The sequence below is a fragment of the Prinia subflava genome, chromosome 1, assembly GCF_021018805.1.
Source record: "Prinia subflava isolate CZ2003 ecotype Zambia chromosome 1, Cam_Psub_1.2, whole genome shotgun sequence".
In the NCBI taxonomy this organism is placed as follows: domain Eukaryota; kingdom Metazoa; phylum Chordata; class Aves; order Passeriformes; family Cisticolidae; genus Prinia; species Prinia subflava.
In genome coordinates, this window is record NC_086247.1 from 8,010,005 (window position 1) to 8,033,876 (window position 23,872).

A 23,872-nucleotide genomic window follows, 5' to 3' on the forward strand; every position below is an offset into this window, starting at 1 on the left:
TGAATAGCTCAGTTCAGTGGAGCTTCACATCTGTCACAGCAAAATTACATGTTCCTGTACAGTGAAAACAGACTTGTTTGTCCAGTTCCCCTACATGTGCTCTATGAGAAAAACATTGAACTTCCCAAGTATTCAAAGAGCAAAGGTTAAAATTCACATCCATAGCTCTGCATTTTCTAAAAATAATTTTAAAAACTAAAAACTACACTCATTTAGTTACCATAGACATTTTAATGGTAGATTGTGACATTCCAATGACATTCCTATTTCACCCATATTATAAAACATTATAAAACATAGTATAAAAAGGTCTAAAAACGGATATAAAAAATTGAGATCTACTTAGTTTCTCTGACTTGGGAATGGCTGAGCTGGACAGAGTGGAATTCATGGTTAATATCTTTCCATTCTGAACTGAAAATGAAAAACCATATCCCAGGCAGCCTGACCTGCCCTTGCACCATCACATCCCAAGACCATTTGCACATGCAGACTTTTTATCTCAAGATCAAGAGCCAAAACACTGGCTGGCATTACCAGGGTTAGAGCAGACATTGTACATTCAAATACCAAAACTTACCTATTTTATGGTACAGTATCTGTGGTTGCCAGGGTAGCACAGTTGCACAGTTTCCTGGTATTTGGTCGATGCTGCTGTCACAAATTTGTGCCTCTGGGTAGAGGGTACACACAAAGTATTTGTCTGTGGCATTTTGCAGATCTGCTATTCGACAAAACTCTTCCTCTTGGGCACAGCCTAGGGAGCAAAATCATGAACAGTTACACACACAAGGATTCCTTTCCCTCTCTGCTCCTGTTCATGTTTTCAGAGCAAAGCTATCCATCAGCAAACAACTGAAAATGAGAATTTCAATATTATCCTACTAATTGTGCAAATTAACTAATTTAATTTACAAAAAGTGCAAGAGAAAGAGGGACACATTCTGGCTTTAGTGGCTGAAAAGCAGGATTACCTGGAGAGCACAGTAAAGGAGTTACAGCACAGCAAACTGGGAAGATAAATTCCCCAGCTGTGACAAGAATTACTCCAGTGTATTGGTTTCTCTTTAATATTTTAATTCATAAAGATATCTTTCTTTTTTAGAAAATCTGACATACAACTTGTATAATCATAACAGAACTCTGCAGCACTTTTGGTCTGTAACAAATAAAAAGACAAATAATGTCCACAATGTCTTAATAAGTTTTTATAAAAAATATTTCTGAAGCATTCAAGCATCACACAAAATGAAACATAGCTTTCCTAGAATCAACTGTTCAAGATATTTGCTTGTATCAATTTTTTCTGAAGTCTGTCCCAGGGTAAGAAGGCACTTTCAGAAAAGAATGAAAGCTGTCAAATCCATTTCTTAATTACCACGGCAATGGCTCCTGTAAACACTTATGCTTAATTGTAAACAGGACTAGCTCTACTGACCCCTTACAGGGATGTTTGTGCACTGTTTAGTACTCTTAGTTCTGACTTCCTGGTAGAGCTAGAAACTCTTCTCCATTTACTGCATTAAAATGTAATTTATCATTAACTCCAATTATCTGCATTTTACCTTCTTTTGCCACTATGACATCTCTCTGTTTGGAGTGGCACACTTCAAGAACAGCAGGGCATTGCCCAAGATTTACCTTTGATTTCTCTTGCCCATGACAGGGGCACCCTGATGGTGAATTGTGGACACCTTTCTGCCATGGCAGGCAAAGGAAGAAACAGGTGACCCCATTGGCAATTTACATTAAAATTTTAGGAGTTGTCTACAAAGAAATCTCAAAGTCTAAGGTTTCTACTCATCATTATTATTATCAGACCTATTAAAAGATTTTAGCTAGTTATTATTCCCTACAGAATAACCGTCTCCATGATATCTTACGTGTGAGACACCAAAGCAGAGCTTCCTCAGCTGAGTACTTCTGCCTGAAGACCCCATACTGCTGGTAAGGGAGAGAATAGTTCTGGTCACTTTGTATCTGGCTGTTGTTCATTAGGTAGAAAAGATCCTTCGTAGAATCTGAGGCACAAACAAACAAAGAATCCCACAAAAAATTAACCATGATCTGTAATGAATTAAATTTATTTATATATAAAATTCTGCCTTTCCCATTAAAACAGCTGCAATCCTTTTGTAGGCCTAGAATACACTAAAGCCTGCTTTTAATAACAGACTTGTCCACCCACAGTGGCTCTCCTGTAGACAGTGCCTCCTCTCTGAGCTGCACTGCAGAATGCACAGCATTGCCAGACTATTTCCAGCATCCAAAAACTAGATGAAAATCCATGCTCCTAGAAATTAAAGGGTTCACTCTACTCTGTCATGCAACACAATATCCTAACAGTGATGTATGAGGATTCAGAGGATGTAAGTATGAGGATTCAGAGGATGTTTGTAATTCCTTACTAGATGTAGTCTTGTTGATTCAAACTACAGCAGTTTCCTTATATTCCCTTGAGAAGCTTTTACACCTCTCAGTCTCAAAAGTTTTCTTGACAAGTTTAATACCTATTTCAGTCATTTAAGCTCATTTCTCTGAATTTATGTTCCTGCAGACCACATTAAATAATTTGTTTCTGTCACCTCCCTGTGACCTCTAGACATGTATGCAATGATTTATATCTCCTGAGCTCCCTCTGAAACAATCAATCACAGCTACTTTCTTGTTTCCAAATTTATCCCCATAAATGAGGGTGTATTAAAAGAAATGGACACTCTTCACTGATCTCTTATGTGGGATTGCATTTTATGGAAATGGTTTGCTCTGGCTCACCCCTGGGAAATGTATGGTTTATTCCAAGTCTGTACCCTCCCTGCAGTATCCTGTATCTGTAACCTCATTGGCTGGAGACTGTTACCGCGCCCCTTTGAACCTCTGTGATAAGAATGCCAAGGCAGAAGGCTCTGCCCCTCTTTGCCCCGCTCCCCCTGGAGGCCTCCTGATGCTCCCTTTCCCTCTCCTCCCTTCCCCCTCTTCCCTTCCCCTCTCCCTCAGTGAATAAACCCTCACCTCATCAGCACCCCACCGGCATCTGAGTCTCTTTGCCTGCCAGCACGGGAACACCATGAACCCAAGGACCCCGGGGGTCTCCCGGGGGACCCTCCCCGGGAGCCCCCCATAAATTTAAACAACAACACTCTTACACATTTTTTCATGAACACCTTCTTATTTATCAAATGTCATCAGCAGGTCTCATCCTCAGTTCCACATTGTGAGACATTGTGTTACTTAATCTTACATGAAGTGGAATAATCAGAAAATAATGAAAACAAGGAGAAGTAAAGACATGCTGATGATTGCTGTTGAAGTGCTGAAGCACCTACTGACATGCTGAAAATGTACTGTAGCTTTGAATTTTCTACCAGAAACTAGAAAATATGTTATCCTGTGTTTTACAAATAATTATCAAGACAAAATAGCTCTGTAGACATTTTTTCCAGATGTATTCATGACTTTCTAAAAAAGGTAACCTGTAATTCCTGTTACATCTCAAGTCATAACTTCACCCTTCAGTTTCTCTCAAACAGCTGGTGTCAAGACTAATATTTAGGGATGGAGGTAAAAATCTGCATTCCTTGCATAACTGCAGGTTTTAATAATATCATCAGCACCAGAAACGTAAATGAAGAACCCTGAGGGCTGCACTCATGCCTTGGCAGGTAAATGTGAGATAATTCTAACTACCATAGTAAGTGCATTTTTTTTTCTCTCTCTTTTATGTCTGGACTGTAAAATACCCCTAACTGTATAGGAGCTCTGCTAGGTAAATGGACATATTGTTTTTTAATTAGTTTAGTTTACTTTCCTTTCAAATTCCATAAGCAAAATCATCAATTCACTTCCTTTAAGGATTTTGCACATATTAAATCATGTGCTCAGACATTCAGCAGGACTCCTCAGCAAAGATTGTAATTCATTAAAAATGAATCAAGGTGGTCTCAGCAAACTCCACTGCTCACTTTCTCTTAGGATTATGGTGCTGAAGGCCCAAATGAACTCCAGTAACTTAGTACAAATTATTTTGGACCTATTTATTACTTCATATAAGAAACAGCAAACTCTGGAATAACAAAGGAGCTCAGAGAAGTTCACAGGTCCCTCACTGTCACCATGCATGGAAGAAACCCTTGTGATTGCAGTTTCATCCTGGGTTTCACTACAGCCCATATTTACAGTCAACTGTCAGTAGCAGTAAAGATGCCCAGGCCAAGGATTTCATTCCTGGGTTTATGTGATTTTTTTTTTTTTTTTTCTCAGACAAATAGTATTTCCTTTGCCTCTTCAGCTCAGTAAGCCTGAAAGAACAAGTTTAACACTGAACATTTTAACACTTTCATTTCCAGCCTGGGCTGGCCAGGTAAGAATCATAAAGTCAAGCCCACATTTTGAACACCTTTCTCAAAACCTGTATCAGACATCCAACTTCAGAGAAATCCTCTGGCCTTTTCAACACCTATACCATAATGAGCACATGTATAGCATATATGATACTTTCTGGTTAAATCCTGCACCCTCTCTCTGCTCTCTTCTGTTGCCTGTCTGCTCTTGCTCTAATACCTGATAACACGAGATCATCCTCTGTCCTCAAGGCAGCAGCCTCACACAAAGAGCTTTTCATCTGGGTGACCATATCAGGGTCTAGAAAGAAACAGGAATCAAAGAGCAGAGTAATTGTAATTCCCTTTATCTTTCTTTCACAAGACAAGATAATCCTCAGTTCCCAAAACTGAACAAATACATAAAGGGCACCACTTAGGAAAATTCCTTTGGTAGTACCTCCAAATGCTGAATGAAGAATGAGTAAAACAATCTCTGTATAGCTCTGGGGAACACCTAAACCAAAATGAATTGTTTGGACTACAAAAGTAAATCACATATCCACAGTCATTCTGCATTCAGCATCAGCTCTGAAGGCTTTGTGCACCTATAAAGCATTTTTACAAATCATTTGTGCAGATCCTGCCACATACATGGTGAGATTCAGATAGAAAAAAAACACAGTTATTCTGAAAATAAACACAATCCATGCAATTAGATATAAAGTGCCAAATTATTGAACACTGATGTTCAATACCTGTACCTGAACACCGATGGAACAAAGGCAGATGTCTACATGACATCATTTTCAAGGGTATTAAAAGTTATAAATTATGTTCTCAGAGACAAGAATTTACCCAAATTTCATGACATTGACAGCAGAATTACTCCAGATTACCCATCCTTGCCAAAATAGGCTTCTGACTTGTGTCTTAATTTGGATAGCATGAAATGAGGTGACAATGGCATTTCCATTACAGAATAGACATCTGCCACACCCCACAGATCATCATAAGTTTTTGTAAGAAATGCTGTGAGAGAACTTACCTCTCCAGAGATAAATTTCCTGAAAGGTAGTGAAATTTCTTTCTGCCTCATCCATCAACTGAGAAGCTAATAAAGAAAAAAAAAAGTTAGAATAGCTGTTTAAATTAAATATATATTTTTAAATGCTCAGAAATTGCATAGAAAACACATCACTAAACTATGCATCTGTCTTGGGTTGAAAAATGTAACCAAAAATGTGTATTCTGTTTTCACCTGTTGAAACCAGTCGGGAGATATTGTTCCTTATCTCTTGTAACTCTAGGGGGGAAGAGGGCAGATGCCTTCTGTTAATGGGACACCTGATAACACCAGATAAGGCAGTGCCTCCTTATCTCTTCCTCCACCCATCCTCCTCCCAGGGACATCCCCTGTGAATGGGCCATTGAAGGCTCTCACATGACTGATAACATCACCTCATCCCATTGGGAGATGCTCCACCCAGTGGGAGGAGCCAAAGCCTTTCCACCAGGATAAAACCTGCAATCCCAAACACTAGGGCAGCTGGTTTTTCTACTGAATTCTTGGAGGAAGACCGGACCTATCTTGCCAGCATTGGACCTATTTTTTTCTACAGGATCATCTCTACTTCACAGAACAACATCTGTTACTCCAGGAAGACTTATTTGGACTTCCAACACCCTGACAACAGGGTGTCAGGTCATATCTCTGACTCTGTCAGGGTTTTCTAGGACTTTTGTTTGTTTGCTTGTTTGTTTTTTGTACTACTGCATTTTTATTTTTTAATATTCCTAGTAAACAACTGTTATTCCTATTCCCATATTTTTGCCTGAAAACTCCTAATTGCAAAATTTTAATAATTTGGAGGGAGGGTTTTTTACATTCTCCATTCCAAGGGAAACCTCCAGTTTTCCCTGACAGATATCTGTCTTTCCAAACCAAGACAGCATCACATCCATTACAATATAAAAGTCTAAGGAAGAAGATCCCACGTGTCATGGGGCTAGTCTGGGTCCAGGGTGCCAAACTTTACTCAATTTCCTATCATGGCTTCCACCATGTAGACCTGGGCATCTCCCTTTTTATCTTTGCTCCAGACTTTACCTTTCCTTCAGATTATTGGCTTGGATCTGCCTGAATTAAATACTGCAAGTATTACAGAGTGACACATTAAACACAGTCTCAACTTTCATTCATGTTCATGTGGCTACATGTGAGAGGTTCATCTATCCAGCAATGCATCCAGTCAGAGAATTCTTATTCTCTTGTGATATGGATTTGCTTGAAAAAAGCATTGGAGTATAAGAGCAAGCTGGTGAATAAGACAGTCTATACAACAATTAAAGAGAAATAATGTAAATTGAGGTAATTCACTGACGTACTTCCACTGAACACTTGTCCTCCCAGGGTGAAGGAAAACCTCTTCTCCTTCTCATCATAGCTGACACCATCACACATCCCACCCATGGCTGAGGTTGGTGCTGGACTCCTGCCTTTGGCACTGCAGATCAGCACGTCTGGGGAGCTCAGCAAACTGCACAGAATGGTTCCTAGGGGCAGGAAAAGACACAGCTGCATCCCTGCACTAATGCTTTGCACCTACCCAAGCTGTCCAATACTTTCTCTAAGTGCCAATTGACCCCATTTCACTTGGAGAAACACCCTTTAGTATTGCTACCAAAAAAACCCCCAAAACCCAAACAAAAAAACCAACCCAAATAAGCAAATTAGAGTCATATGTTCAAATTTGAGTGCTGAGGTTAGCTACTCATACCCAAACTAAATATTTGTAGCCTGTTTTTCACAGATTTCAGGCACATACTATTATCACCAAATAAGATATTACTATTATCTGATAATACCCAACAATGTTCTCAGCACTTCACAGCACCACAGAGACACAACCAATCCTTTGATGGCCTTACAATCTCAGCTTCTGAACTCAAAAAAAACCCACTTACATAATTTTACTGCAATGATTTCTTGAACTGGTGCCTGATTTCAGTCATCCAAGGGCTGAGTCTCCCCCAGCACTGATGTGAGCTGGGGGACCAGAGTGTTTAAGGCCACATGTTCTGGCATCAGTCTGTTACCATAACTTCTAGACAATACTCAGCTCTTACTTTGCACTTGATGTCACAGCTCAGGCATTTCCAAGGCTTTACAATGCCCTCTCTAGTTTGTTTTTATGGACTGGGTAGATGAGATATTGAGTATGTTACCTTTTCCTTCTTTTTTCTTTCTTTTTAAGCAAAATGTCAGTCCAAGTAATGCATTTACCTGTAGAACTGATCCAAATATTCACCCTAATCACACAGATATTCACCTTCTACACTTACAAGTAGAGAGAACCCAAAATTTGATGGTAAATGTATAGAGAAATCAACATCACAAAATCATCTAGAATATTGTGATTACAAAAAAAAAAACAAAACAGAGAATAATTTTCTGGAAATATTTTCTTGACAACTTTTGCAGATAATTTGTGACAGATTTTCACAGATTTTCTTAAATATAGGATCAGTTTCCACTCCAAACTAGAGAGGTGCTTGTCAGATAGCAGCCACTAGCACATGCCTAGATTTCTCAGAATCATAGAATATCCTGAGTTGGAAGAGACCCACAAGAATCATCAAGTCCAACTCCTGGCTGTTGATAGAGCTTGTCTTTAAATCCCTGAGGCATGTCATTTAAAACTTCACATTTCCTACAGGAAATGCATCTCCAATGGGAAAGTCAATACCATGTGATATTGAAACTAAACTGAAAAAAGCAAGCGCTGGCATAAAGTGCTTGAACCTGTTGGCAAAAATCTGGTTGTGCCAAAGTCCCACCTCTGCTAAATTTCATCCATCCCACTACCACTTGCTCTTCTGGATAGACATCCAGACTTGGGGCCTTTTAGCATTTCTGCATGCAATAATATAACATAATTCTTTTCAGCATCCTTTTTTCCTGCTCTTAAAAGGATGCTGATTTTCATTTGCACAACAGGAACTCTGTCTGGAGGCACCCCCTTAGTTCCTCCATCAGCTGAAAGGCACCAACTTCTGGCAACCAAGCTGTGCTATGTATGGAGGGACGTGTTCTCAGAACAGTTTATCTCATGCAGATGGAGAGGTCACACATACACAGAGAGGATAGGCTGAGTTGGAAGAGACTCACAAGGAGCACTGAGTCCAGTTCCTGGCCCTGCACAGGACAGCCCCAAGGGTCACACCATGTTCCCAAGAACATTGCCCAGACACTGCTGGAACTCTGTCAGGCTTATCCCTTCAAAATGTCCCTTTTGTTCCAAGAGCAGGTTGCTACCTCAGGGCTTTACTGCTCCAGACCAAGTCTTGGGCATTACTCAAGCCTCCACAACACCAAAAAAATGTCAGTGACGTAGAGACAGGCTGCTCCCGCAGGGATGATGCAAAGGTGGGTGTGCTGTGCCCAGCAGTGACTTCTATAAATTTAGCACTGATCTCCCCCTGCAGAGCTCTCTCCTGGGCAGTCAGGCAGTACCTGCATCCAGCGGGAGCTGGCTCAGGATGAATCCATCACAGCAGGAGTCCCGGCTGCACTCCTGCCTGCAGAGCAGCTGGGCAGCAGCCGGGGAAGTGCCGGGGAGCGCCAGCGAGCGGTACGCGCCCGACAGCGCGTTCTGGAAGCCGGTCCTCTCAAAGGCCTTGGGTCCAGAGGAGCTGAACTCCTGTCCTGAGCAGACACAAAGGGAAAGGACCTCAAGGGGAGCTCAAGGAGCATTTCTTAATTGCCTGCAGACTGGAGCTGGTTAAAAATTTTATGATCAAAACTCATTTTTAAAAGTCGTTTTCTGGACTTTGAGTTTCAAAAGCAAGATAAGATCATCAAATGATGTGGTGCAATTACTCCTGAGTAGCTGGTTATAATGCACTTCCAGCAAAAAGCTCCTAAACTGATCTGGGCACTAAGGTTGGTAATATTCCACCGTCAAGCACTCAGTTACACTGTTAGTAACTCACAGATTAAAATGAACAAATTTATTTCATTTAAAAAGAAAAATGTCTAATTTGGACAGCATAACTGCATCTGCAACTCCTTAAAGCTTCTGCTAACTAGGAGGGCATGATTCATAGAATTTTGGATCTAGAAAACTAGAATAAATTTGGTATTAACAAGATTATACCAATCACAACAAGCTCAGGGGACTTGGTTTATTTTCAGGTGAGACATATCTCTTATATTTATTAATACTAATAAATAGTTACTCAGAGATTTGGACAGAAGTACAAAGTATATGGTAAGAGCAGAGAGTTTTGTCTCAAACCCTGCAGCATTTGGTTATCTTGCTTCCAGTTTGGCATGACAATTAAAGCTGGACACACAGTGGATGTGGTGCTATCAGCCACACTCAGGCCATGAATAAATAAATAAGTAAATAAATGAAATTTGTCTCATGAATTCATTAGTTCAGCTGAAATGTTTTGGGATGAGCATGGAGAGCAGTTTACTTCTTGGCCGGTACATCACTAGAACAATTCACAATCAAAAGTAAAGTGAACTTAAATGATATGCAGGCTGGTCATTAATAATGCCTTATGTATTCAAATAACCAACTGTGTAGTAAAGAGAAATCATAACAGAATGAGAAAAAACATTGGATAGAGTTTGAATTTTTATGGGTCTAGTTGCTGGCAAAAATCATGAAAATGTCTTCCAAAGTATTCCTAATTTCTAGAAATTATATGCCGGAGAAATTTGCTAAAGCTTCTGGACTGTCACTAAATGTTGAGCTCTTTAAAGTATTGTGTCTTCTTAAACAAAGATGCTCCCCACATTTAGTCATGATCCTCTACAGAACTACCAGCTTGGACACAGAGTCAGATTTAGGTGAGTGATTCACATCTGGTACCTCTTTTCAAATAAACCATCAGTGCATCTCCCTCTGGGTTCCTGACACGGAGCAAGCAGCTGAGGCTACTGATGCTGGTGGCAGCAGGGTTCCCCAAGACACCTTGCACCTGAGACAGAAAACAGGCAAGCAAAATAAATACAACATAATGGATTTCCTCTCTAAAATACATTTTCTTTGTTAAGAAACTCATGGGGACAATGAGCAACACAAAGGTCTATCACAGCACAACTCCATGTGGACATTTTTTACTCTTTCTCATAAACATAACTTTTACACTATCAAACTGAGATCTCAGCTCCTCAATGCCACATTGCTGTTTAGAGTAGTGAATAGGAAAATTGTACAGATAAAGAGCACACAGTTCAAACCCTGGGCTAGAGGAAGGGACTCAGAAAGTATGATTGTTTCAGGTGACCTGATTACCAACTTGGCTACTTCTGGTTTGGACTATCTATATTAACCCTGTTTTTAAATCAACCTGATATCCTGTCTGCAGGTGCTCAGCATGTTTTAGGGACACCAGCGCTGTGGGAGCTTTCAATCAAATACTGGGGTGTTCAGATGTCATTTTTAGAAACATCTGGGTGTAGCTTCTTTACCAACTTGCAGAGATTTATTACTGCCATGGGGAGGAGCGATGTCCAAGGGGTCAGGTTACAGCCTGCCTTTCTTCTGTGATCTTGTCTTCTTACATTGAACACACAGCTCTGTGATAAACATATACCTTTAAACATGATCCTTCTTACCAATCCAGACATGGTGCAGTTGAAGTTGGCTTCAGCAGTGCTGTATAATTCACAGAGCACTTCAGTACTAGCAGGAGTTACAGCTGCAAAGCCACAGGCATCTTCCCTCTCACAGCCTGAACAGGAAAGAAATTTTAGGTTTCCTAGCACTTCACATGCAAAATGGTTGCTACAAATTCCACTGCTTACTGCCACTTATGTAGATTTCCATATGCCTATCAGACATGAATTTAATTAGCCAAATTAACTTTAGTACTCCACTGTTTTAGTAGAGAGTTAAGGATTTAAAATTGAATTAAATTCCTGCAGAAAGTTGTTCATCACCTGATGATATAAACAGCTGAGACAGGTCTGACCATACACTCAAATATTTAAAGTCTGCTGGATAATTTTTCTTGAGGCAGGATTCTCAAGAACCACTTTGCCAGCACATCACATCTGCTGATACAGTAACCCCATGGCAAAGAGGTTGTGACAAATACCAGAGTGACAGGAAGGAGGGGAACGTTAAATTCTTCAATCATGCTTGCTGCCCCTGCAGCAATCCCCTGGCCAGAAACAGCCACCCCCTCCAGAATTAGGAGTGGCTGAAGATCCTTCTGCCCTTACACATTCACCATTGACTTATTCCCACAGCCCTGCTCCTAGCCCAGGTGAAACACTTTCCAAATCTTTAGTATAAAAGCAACCAACTGAAATCAAAACATCAGCTGAAATGCAAGCTGAGATGACCTTACAGGAATTTAGGCAGGGAAAGAATAACCCTCACCCCTCAAGGAGAACTTCAGCAGTAATATTTTGTACTTGTGCTCCCATTTACATAACTTGTAAAGAAAATACAGCTATGAGAGAGATGGAATCAGATTGGTTGGCAAAGGGGCACTATTTCCTCCCCAGGTTTGTTCTCAGCCTCTCTCAGTTCAGTGTCTTGCTTTTGAAGGTCTCCATTTTCAGGGGAAGGTGCAAGAAATCTTACAGTATACAGCCAGGATGAGCTCATGCAAGAAAATCATTCCAGTAATAAAAGGCTTCAAATATTCAGTTCTCAGCATGAGAGGTGATTGCTCCAACTAGACCGTGGCATGTGACACAAGACCCCTGATTTGTCAGAATTTTGGTATGTACCTTACAAACAGGACATCTATGTTATTACTGCCAGAGAGTTTTTACTTTGAACATATCCCTCTGCCTCCTTTCACAGCCTGAGCTTTAGGAGACAGTCTCTTTAGGTGAGACTGACTCAAAGCACCCTGAAAGCACTGTGGTGATTCCTTTGGGTTTTAGATGATTCTGAACCAACCAGATGCAATATAGTAAATAAACTGCAAGGCTTGGCAGAAGAATATCTCTGAATTCCTTATAATACCCTTCTGACGTAAGCAAGGATGATTATTCTTATTTTATGTGCCAATTGGGTAATCTGTGAAGAGGTAAAAGCTTGTTTTTTATATGTCCTGAACACCTAATCCTTCTTTGTCTGCACATCTGCACAGTCTGATGAATGTTTTCTGGTTTAAATCTCAGTTCTCATTTGTATTGCAAACTACAACTGGCTTGAAAGTCAGATTAATTGTCTAAAGTAGTATGTAAAGTCAGAAGACTTCTTTCTGAAAAAAAGTCAATCTCTGCCCTGAACCAAGGTCACCAAAAGTTGTAAATATCTTGCAGTGAATTAGTGCCAAACTGCAGAACAGATAATTCATCCAGGAACTGAACTACAAACTCATTATATGAAAACATTATTTTCCACAATAGAGTCACCTATTAGATGTCATCTCTACAGCTTTTCTCAGTTTTCTCACCTGAAATGCATTGAAAATATGTACTTTGTAGGTCTCCCCCAAATGACTGAGACTGAAGAACTTGAGCTTCTTCTGATCCATAAATCAGGTTGGAGACAGGAACTTTTTCAAATTTTCTGAGCACTAAAAATAACAACAAAAACCCCAACAAAGTAGTATTATCAGTTCCCATGCTGCAAACAGACGAAGATTTTGGGTAGAAATTAAGCTTGAAAAATTCTGTGAGGAGAGAGATTTGCTCATTAAATGATGTACCATAACCTCACAGATAATGCAGGAGACAGCTGGCATGAGGGTAGAATTTCTGCTTTGAAACCAAAAGTGTTAAGATGTCTTAAAAACCAGTTAGCCAGGGGTGGGCTGGGATTTTACTTTCCAGGGAGGCTTCTCTTCCAGCAGCAGACCTGCCATCTCTCTTTACTTGTTCATGGCATTGAACCAACTATTGAGTCAAAGGAGGAACCAGCATTCTACAGATCAGTCACAGAGACAAGAGCCAGCTCCAGCAGCACTTGGTTAGACAAGAAATCCAGAAGCACAACAGCCTGATCTCCCCTGACTTCAGGCCCAGGGCTATATCCAAGGCCGTATGTCCTACACACTGTTTTATTATCCTCCATTCCACTTTTAACACCTGACTGTCACTTCACTGACCAAACCCTTCCATCCACTCCCTCTGCACTGGACCCCCTCCCCTGTGTGTGAGGAGTGTGACCAGCAGCACTGTGCACACACTGGGAAAAGCTCATGGGCTCTAGAGATGCCAACCTCAAAGGTCACTAAAGGGGGAGAGGAAGCTAATCCAGGCTCAGAGGGTTTGGCCCTGTGTCCTGAGGAGGATTACAGACTGCTGAGAGCACACACAGTGCCACCCCCACCCTGCTGAGGTTGCTCCTGCCTGTGTCACCAAGGGGTGCCCACAGGCTGATGCACCAGAACATTTCAGTGAGCACAGAACATTATCCCTGCCCATGGAAGGGGGCTGGAACTACAGGATCTTTGAGATCCCTTCCAACCCAAGCCATTCTGTGGTTAAGAGAAGAATGTCATGTACCTCAGCATCATTTCTTGGTGACCAAATTTCTGTAAAGGCCCCAGGTGAAGGCAAACCTCAGGCTCCTTGCAGCCAACACCAGGTCTAGACCTAACAGAGGCAAAAGCAGGAGCTCTGGTGTGATCCCAGCTGTGGGAGATATCTGCTGATGGAAGAGCTGGAAGCTCAGCCCCTCTTGCCCTGGGCTCATGGGCACAGCAGTCTGGCCAGGGGATCACAGCCCTCTGTCCCTGAAATGTGTGGATAAACCACAAAATAAAAGTCAGGGATAAGTTCTTAAAATTGTCATTTCTGCTCTTACAGCAAGAGAGTCAGGGCTAAATCAGAAGCAAATGTCCACTGCTGTCAGGGCTGAGCCAGCCAGGTGCTTTTGATAAAACCATCATTTCTGCTCAGGAAAAAATCCTCATGGGTTTGTCAAACGCTTAGCACAAGAAAATCCTTGCATTCCACTTAGGATGGGGACAAGGAAGAAATACAGTGCAAGCAGAAGTGAAATTTTTTTGCTTCCTAGAAATATAGGGGACAAAATTACACACATTAATTTCTGCACAAAGCTGAATCCCTTCTGCATCTGCAGCTTGCACTGATGCCTCGTTAAAAGCTGCCCTAATTTCTATTCCAATATTCAAATTTAAAAATTACACTCTCAATTTTTTTCTTTTCTTCTGATTTTTCCCCCTACTTATGGCTTCATCCCACCTCTCCACGTTCAAGAGAAAATCTTTTTTCTCTATTTTTCTCTCATGTTATTGAATACAATATTATTGAATACCATATTCAATACTGAATACAATAATATGGGAGAAAAGTAGAGAAAAGATAGAAAGTGCAATGAAACAGTAAACCGAAAACATTGAAAAACAATAGAATAAAAAGCCTTTTTAAAATTCTTGAATTTTGTTTTTTAGTACAAAGAAAGGTAAAAAAAAATGAATTGCAGTCATAAAGTCATTTCACATGCTTAGTGCAGAGCAGAAATTCTCTATCTCAATTATTACTAGAGCAAAGCTCTAGGTCCTTCTGTTGCTGCAATTACAGAATGATAGAATGGAATAATTTGGAAAGGACCTTCAAGATCACTTAGTCCCAACCCCCATATAATAAATGTTGAGTAATAAATGTTAAGTGTAAATGTTAAGTGGCCTAAAATATAACAAGAGAGAGAATGATAATAACAAGCGATGGTTGTCACAGCTTATTTTCTGCATTCATACAAGGCAATTCCTCTTCTGTCTGAAGACTCAAAAACCAAAGACCTGCTGGGTTTTGGTGACCCTTCCCAACTGCCTCCCTCTTGTCAAGGCAAGATCAGCCTTCAGCCCCTACTGTCTTGTTGTGTGCTGAATTCAATTAAGGGAAATAGTAGAGGCAGGGGAAAAAGCAAAAATAGAAAAAAACAGTTTAATTTCACATTATGCTTCCAGGAAATGAAGCATGATTTTTAAAGGAAAAAAAAAATTAAATAAGACTGAAAATTATTATTTAAAAACCCAAGCAAGTAAACAGATTTCTTAGGTGTTCATGGGGCCCTGAGCAATCTGATGTTTTAGGTGACATCCTTGCCCATGGCAGGGTTGCTGGAACAAAATGGTCTTTAAGGTCCCTTCCAGCACAAACCACTCTGTGATTCTGTGACACATTGTTTATGTGTTTTTAAACGATCATAAATCAACTTTGAACAGTCATAAATATTTGCAGTGACATCTTATAGCATGACCCACAAAACCAAGCACAAATATCTACAACTTCTCCGCCCTGGACAGAGTCAGAAATGCCCAAGCAGGAAGGCTCATGGTCACAGGAGAATTAAGATCCTGAGTCCTCCCCACAGAGCAACATCCCAGCCTCCCCATGGCTGAGAGCAACAGAGGCTTTCACGTTCATAGCTGTGAGCAGTCTCTGAGTATGCTCAGTGGAAAAAAAGAGTTCTTTTAACTGAAGATGGTTTTGCAGCCTCCTCACAACTGAGGACTTTACTTTTCACTTTCCTTCCACTGATCATACTCATTATAAGACATTGTCTAATTCAAAGAATACCATGACATCAGTTTCTAAATAGAATATTCCATTAAATTCAATACCAATCATATGATGAGCACATAAAAACTTCTGGGAAAAAGCAAAAGCTTTGAGGCTGAGAGGCGTAATTGGACCTTACTGCAGGCAGTCTGGGGACTGTTTGATAGATGAGTTTCTTTGGTTTTTTAAGTTTTTCATCCTTGAAAACCAGCATTTTGCAGCTGTACTCAAGCAGAAGTAACTTTCTCCAGCCTGCAAGGATGTGTTCCCGAAGTTAGATACCTTACAGCAGGGGCCCAGAGGGTGATGTTGTGTTTTGGCTGTGAGGTCATTGCTGAAAATAGTCTATTTCCCATGAATACACAGAGAAGGAATGATTTTACGAAGAAATTAATAATTCTGCTTCTTTCTCATTAGCTCTCTCATTATTCTTTTGGGTTTCCAAGCAGAGAGCACAAGGGCAGCACACATCAAAAGCTGGCAGCCACCTGAGAGTGCAGGAAACCTGCTTTTCTCTTTTCCCTTATCAGAAATAACTTCCCCAGTGTAGTCAAGAAATGCAAAACTAAGGAGGAATGAAGCTTAAGGCAGAGGCCACAGCTATGGCAAAGTGAATAACTATGAGACAGTGAATCCCCATAAGCTGTGGAGTGATTAGTCTCTTCATGGGGAAGTTTCACCTATGTTGGGTCAAACCATATCCAAAATATCCTTCTGCCACTTACCCAAGCACTGCTCATCCGTGAGGGGATCCTCTGTTTCAGTCCAGGCCAGTGCTGCTCCAAAGCTGTCGACACAGAAGGATTTCTTGCTTCCAGGCTCTTGCTGGGAAGGTCTGTACTGGCCCTCCTCATCACACTGCAGGCCCTGCTCATTGCTCTGGCAGGGTGTGACACCTGGTACAGCAGAGCAGGGAAGGCAAAAGGTGCTTTGATGATGCTGTCAATGGTTTCACACAATTCAGAGGCTGGACAGGACCTCTGGAGGTCGAAAGGTCAGAGCCCCCTGCTCAGGCAGGGCCACCCAGAGCTGGCTGCCCAGGACCACCTCTAGGTGGCTTTTACCCATCTCCAAGGACTCCACAACCTCCCTGGACAACCTGGGCCAGTGCTTGGTTGTCCTCACAGCAAGAACATTTGCTGATGTTGAGACAGAACCTCCTGTGAAGCCTCTGGTCCTGTCAGTGCAGCAGGACAATGTTTCAGTGCTGTGGGACCAAAGTGTCCTTAGCACAGCAGAGACTTCCCTGAAAATTAAGCTAAGATTTGCACAGTATTTCATGCTCTGAATCATGGTAGTCTCACTACTTCACTTTGTGTTTCAAGCATTTCTTGGATTCTCTGCCATGTATCAAATCTCTGTTGATGTATTTCCAGTACTGTAAAGCAAAGCACAGAGAAGGAGCTATGCTTTCACACAGGTTTGTTCAGTGACTGCTGCAGTGGATCTGTGGAATGTTGTGAGCAAGGAGAAGAGCCATCACACCAATTAATTCAGAAAAGCCCTTCAGACTCTGCAAGGAGACAGCAGGGAATGAAAGAAAATAGGAAGGTAATGTATAACCTGGCCTTTTGGAGAGGGCTGGAGCTGAGGTGCAGCACAAAGGTAAAGTGGGAACCAGGCAGGGAGCAGGTTTAGTAAAGAAAATTGAAAATGCAAGTTTTTAAACCCTAAGGAGCAAACTCTTGAGGACACAAGTCCAATACCTACCCAGGGAACACACATGGGAAAGAAGAATGAAAAATGCAGGCAAAAGCTAATTGATGTTGGGATACATTACAATAAAAATGGGAGGTTTATCCCACCTAAGAGAACAAATAGGTTGAGAGAGAAAGAAGTGGATAATATACGCAATGACACTTCCCAGGAAGCCCATTCTTGGTACTCTTATTTATATCTTATTTTATATAAGACAATTCTGTCGGCAAAACTGAATTTGGACCTAATAACTGATTTTCTGTCTAGAACTGCATGAAAAAAAATCATTTAAGGTGAATTCACCAGCTTTAGTGAACATTTCAATACTTGCTTTGTGAGAAGTGTTTGTATTTGCAGGAGAAAGAGCTGCAAAAACTATTTTAGTGTTCATGAAAGTGACAATAAATGAACTTCATAAGAAGTTTCTTACTGACACTGAACACCCAGATATCATTCCTGAGGACAATGAACATGTCTAGAGGAACCACAACATCCTGGCTGGATGAGACTGACCACTTGTTTCTCATGCATTTTTGGTGAAAACTCCAGACAGTTTGTACTTTGTAAAATGCTTTTGAAGGTATGCAAAAGGGATCATACCCATCCAAAAACCCTCAGAGGGAGGATTTAATTAAAAACCAAAAAACCCCAAAAAACCCAAACACACTTAGAGATGAATAAAAAGAAATCATTAGATATTTGAAGCCAGAAAATAAAGGATATGGAAAAAATGAATTCAACTTACAGTGATCAGCACTGATTGCCCCATAGGAGTTGGTAGTTTTGCCCACAGGACACTTGATACAGAAGGAATGTCCTGTCTGATACTGATAGTAGCCAAGAGGGCAGGGAATGCATTCATCATCCTGGAAATAACTGCCTGGAGGACAAACAACTGCAAGGAGAACAATCACCTTATTACTCACTTGGAATTCAACCACTTCTGCCATTTGTACACATATGTGTGGGTATATACATACACATATAATGTGTGTGTGTGTGTATGTATGCATGTGTGTATATATATATATATATATATTTATATATTTTATAATGCTGATAATTTGTCATAGGCTTCAAGCTCTTAATACATGCATTTCTAAGTGGTATATCAAGGTAAACACTCCTTAAGTGATCACTAAACTCATCAATGACAGGAGTACAGGCTGTGATATGTTTTCTCATACAGATCACCCATAATCTGTTCTTGAATTAGAGCACATGAAGCTCTTTGGAAACACCTAGTCCAAGCCTGATTTCCACCTGTCAAATCCACTTGTAATAAGATAATGCAGGTGGATGAGTTGTGAAATGAAAGGGAGGGAGACAAGCTACAAAAAGAGTAACTTCTAACACTGCAAACACAAACAGGAGCAGAAACTCCAAAACCATCATACAGAAATCCACCATATGGTAACACTTTTACTCAGAATTCCTGGTAAAGAAATTTTTCTTAAGCACTTCCAAACTAAACAGTAATGGCTGGATTAAAAGTCACAAGTTTGTGCACATGACAACCCGAACACAAAACAAAAAGGAGTTCTTAGTGATGTTCTTAGTCTGTATCTATATAATTTTCAAAACAATCAGGAGCAATATTTCCAGGTGATCTGATGCATCCTTCAGAGAAAATTCTTTGTCTTCTGGGACATCATGGAATACTGTCTATCCCTCCAGAGCATTCAAATGAACATTAAAGCAGAAGAGTCACAGACGTATTTTCAGGACAATACTCCTGCTTGTTATTTTGCAGCTGCTTCCCAGATGTAGATTTCCTTCAAAACACTATCAAATGTATATTTTGGGACTTTGACAAGGTGCAAAACTTTATTTCTGTTCTTGCCCTACATCCTGACAGAAGTTTAAGCTTCCATGAGGGAGAAACAGTAATGGAATATTGGCCATTCTCACTAGAACCCATATGATGAATTGCTGTTCTGGCCAACAAACCAGAATGTAAATGAATTTAACTCATGGGACTGCCTAAATTACAATAGACTAAAAAGACAACTACTAGGAAAATTATCATATCTTCCTTCATCTACTGTAAATAGTCCAGTGGGAAGATCTGCGAGGATACAACTGTGAGACTAAAATTTTCCTCTTAGTAAGCATCAAGGAAATTACTCTGGGTAAAACACATATCTAAAATCAATTACAGAATGTAAAAAATCCTGGATCAGACAGAATTCTCCTTTCAAAAACCCAGCATCTAATACACAAGAGTGTCTGATATGTTTTAAAGACAATTTCCAACACATGCAAAAAGCATAATACTCATTGAACAAAAGCAGAAATTAAATTGAAATGAGGAATCCATGCCTAAATTGAAGACAAAGTGCAATGAATAAAGAGGTTAATTAAGCAATTAAAGATTTAAAAGAAACAAATTAAGCTTTTCAAAGCGTTCTCCTGTTTTGTGTCGTTTTAGTCACAATGTGAAAGAAACATCTGTGTCTCCTATTACATTTTGAGCAAGGAAAATTGCCTTTCATTTCACATGTTGGATTGACAAAAGGGCAGAAAGAACAGTAAAAAATGTTGGTGCAGAATCACATTTTCTAGACTCTAAAACTCTTGGAGGGACCCATCACTTCAGCTACAGGCCACACTGACACCATCACGTGTAGGTTCAGTTTGACCCTACAAGCCAGACAAACCATTATATTGTACTTCTTTCAAGCATTAACACTAATACATTTTAACAACCTAAGAAACAAGAGAACAACTTTCAACCAAAATCTCAGAGCTCAGTGTTACCAGTGAGACCAAACTGTGTAACCCTCAAATAGGAAAAAAATCAGTCAAAAGATAAGGAAAAAAAAAATTCCTTGCTCCTGCACATGAAATTTGGAACCTGGTGTCTCTTCTAACTGGACTCAGGCTTCTGTGTACCAGGGGAACAAGCTGCAAAATCCAGGCTGAGGAGCATCTCACTGAAGTGATTCCCCAGGGATACCACCCTTCACAGAAGCCTCAGCTCTCACTACACTGAGCAAGTCCAAAAACTGTCCCAGCTGCTCATTGCCCAATGCTTGCCCTGCTCCTTCTTCCCTCCAGGGATACTGGAAAACTTTGTGATATCAGATTCTCGATATGGATTATTAGAAATGAAGTCTTGAGCTGTCAATGAGCTATAAATCTAGTCCTTTCATTTGGGCTATATTTAAAGTGACTCTAATAGACTTAGCAAGTATTTTAAATAAAAAAGCATAAAGATGTATACTAAGACAAAGCTAATTTACAAACACCCTTTACGTTTTGTCCTGCGATAAATGGGGGAGAAGGGTTATATTCCTACAGTCGTCCTGGACTGTTTCCAATGCTCTTAGTTTTAACTCATACCTTAGGAAAAGAAAGTGCCTTTTCTACTATTAAAATTTAGCTAAAATAATATTGTTACCCCCAACTCTTAAAGAATTATATTCATAGATACCTGTGTGTAACATACCTGTTACAATGTAAGGCTGAGACCAAGAAAAAAATGTCATATAAGAAAAACTAACATATGATAAATGTTACCCATTTTACAACCAGGAAAACATGAAACAACACAACAATAGATGCAAAGGTAAACTAACAGTTGACTTAAGAGACAAAGAGGGTGAACATGTAAGTTGCATGTTCACAGATGAATATATTACGCTTATTGAGAACACCAGATACCTGTCACTACTGAGCTGACCATGCTTCCTAAAGGAAAAGCAATTACATTTACAGAGAAAGAAAACCAAACAAATCAAAAATATCAGCATCTGGAAACAAAATTTATATTTCATGAACAAGCCAGAATAGGAAAGAGAAGAGAATAAAGAATCTCTTCCACCCTCATACAGCTTTGTTTTCTGTAGTCACAGGTGATGCTTCTTGCTAATTGTCCCTATTATTAGTGGGGAAACAGACCCAGACTGGATGAATGAGCGGGATATATATATGTATATATATATATATATATATATATATATATATATTAGAAAAACCAGAACCTGAATTCCTAAGTTCCCTTAGAATAAAATATGCAGTCCTGCAACACTAACCAGTGTCCAGCAGCAGGTACATTATGACAGCTTAGAATATGAATTCTCTGTCAAAGGATGAAGCAGAAACTGTCTCCTTTCCACATATCTATGATGTCTGTTTTACTGAGTGACATTTTCCAAAGCTAGCTGGTTCAATATGTATGAATTCACTCACAAGACAATTTAATTCACTGATTCCTAGAGGCCTTTATGCCTGGCAGGCAGTATTTGGCAGAAAGATCCAATTCTTTATAGGTTCTGCTCTATGTGATGGATTCTACTTAAAAAATAATGATATCTTTAAGCAACATAACACTACAAGTAGTTGCAAGTTATTATGGACTCTAGACTCAGTAGGAATAATTATTTTTTTCTTAATGAGTTTAAATAACCCAGATCTGAGGTGTTTCAGACTGTGGAGATGAACTGAACCTGCAGTCAGTTTACCCTGAAAGGTCCAGCCTGGAAACTGCAGCAGTTCAAACGTGGTTCATCACTTGATTACCTTACCCAGGCATCAGGAAATTCTCTGAACTTAAAGAGAAACACTACACCAAGAAGGGACACAAGTTTTTTTCACATATTCTGATTTACTTCATAGTAATGAAGTAATGAGTATCTGAAAATATTCCCAACATTGGAAAATGTATCCAATACCTGCTTCTGTTACCTGATACCTACAAGTGGTACATCTCTGTTCCCTAGATTAAAAAAAATGGTTAGATATGGTGATATCCATATACAGTTATCCCAAACTGGCATAAATGAGACATGGACTCATTGAGGACAAGTGGGCCAACAGGAACATTCAGGATCTGAAGGAAGGTTGGTGTTGATAGAGACAAGAGTGGGGTTGTTAAGGCAAAGACACCTTGCCAGCATGACCTGGTACCAAGGGCAGGTTGGCACAGCCACGGGGAGCTGTGGAAAAGGCAGGTTTGGCAGCCCTGAGCAGGATGCTGGCAGAAAGGAACCCTGTTCCAGGGAAGCAGACTAAACAGAAGGAAAGAAGAAGAAAAGAGGGCAGAAGTGCAGTTAGGTCTGGGTGTTGGCCAGCATCAAAAAAGCTTCCATCTGAGCTGGCTGGACTTGGCCCAGGAATTGACAGTCTCAGGACTTTTGGCATTTCTGCATCTAGGTTTCTATTCCAGGTAATGTATCATTATCTGAAGCTCTGGGTACATTATCTTTGTGACATCCTCTTATTAAGAATCACATGCATTACAGAATGACCTTCTATTACCAGACAGATCTAAAATATTTACAAAAATTCCAAAAATGTTTACAAAACTTTCTATACAATGTCAGTGCCATGATGACTATTTCCAAATCATTGGTTCAGCACAAGGACTGAACATTAAGCAAAGCACTAATTCCCATCTCTCCCATTCACACTGGCGCCTCACACCTTTCAAATATGAACCTCAAACTCAAGTTCACTGATGACTTTCTAATTTCAGCTTTATACTGATTCCTGACAACACCTAAGAATGGAAAGGAAAAATGAGACATACCACATCCTTGTGAATTAGGGCCTGCTTTCCCAGGAGATGAAATTCTTCTAAATCCACTTCTACATCCGAGCTGCACACGGGGAGACAGATCAAACTCTTCATCCCGGGGAAAATCAACGACAGAATCTGCTAGGAACTGCTTGGAATCCAAATACAGCTGGAAAACACCATCCTTAATCTCTTTTATGAATGCTCCAATGAGATTTTCCCCAACAATTGCATTTTCTAAAGAGGGAAAAAAAGTACAACAAAATATCATGAGAGAAATTTCCATAATACAGGAAGGGATAACCACATAGCAACTGATGAAGTTGAAGTTAAAAACAGAGGCAGATGCAGAAATACAAGTTAACAAACAGCAGATCATAATGAATCTGCACAGTGTCTATAAAGTTATAGTCTTCACTCACACCCAAAGACACCTCAAGAGAAGGCCCCAAAGCTGCCTTAGCAGGTAATGAAAGTTGGAACACAATGGACAGGATGGTGCCATGACTATATAAAGAGAGCAGGTTCTGTCTGTCTCTTCTGAAACCATACAATCATTCCCTCAAAAAGCTACAGGGAATTTATAGTGTGGGGAGGGTCAAAAAAGCAATGCCCTCAAAGAAGAACACTTTCAAAAAAAAAGTTGACTATGAAACCAAACACACTTATACTTTAATTCACTTTCTGCAAACTGCTTGAATATTCACAGGGGCAATGGAATATTAGCTAAGATATAATTCAGATTAGGTATAATTATGACTAGATATAAGGAAGAAGTTTTTACAGTGATGGTGGTGAAACACTTGACCAAGTTGCCCAGAG

At 40.1% G+C, this 23,872-nt stretch overlaps 1 protein-coding gene across 1 annotated transcript in view; it reads right to left on the bottom strand.

Annotated features, from left to right (window-relative positions):
* The window catches only part of TG (thyroglobulin), a 144,995-nt gene that overhangs the window by 91,697 nt on the left and 29,426 nt on the right, over positions 1–23,872 (bottom strand). Inside the window, exons 20-31 of the mRNA XM_063418884.1 lie at positions 23,063–23,287; positions 18,275–18,424; positions 16,557–16,727; positions 12,756–12,878; positions 10,954–11,069; positions 10,205–10,313; positions 8,836–9,027; positions 6,708–6,875; positions 5,368–5,433; positions 4,561–4,641; positions 1,884–2,021; positions 581–757 (exon numbers count right to left, since the gene is read on the bottom strand). Coding sequence (XP_063274954.1) covers positions 581–757; positions 1,884–2,021; positions 4,561–4,641; positions 5,368–5,433; positions 6,708–6,875; positions 8,836–9,027; positions 10,205–10,313; positions 10,954–11,069; positions 12,756–12,878; positions 16,557–16,727; positions 18,275–18,424; positions 23,063–23,287 — 1,716 coding nt within the window. The remainder of the gene's footprint in view (positions 1–580; positions 758–1,883; positions 2,022–4,560; positions 4,642–5,367; positions 5,434–6,707; positions 6,876–8,835; positions 9,028–10,204; positions 10,314–10,953; positions 11,070–12,755; positions 12,879–16,556; positions 16,728–18,274; positions 18,425–23,062; positions 23,288–23,872) is intronic.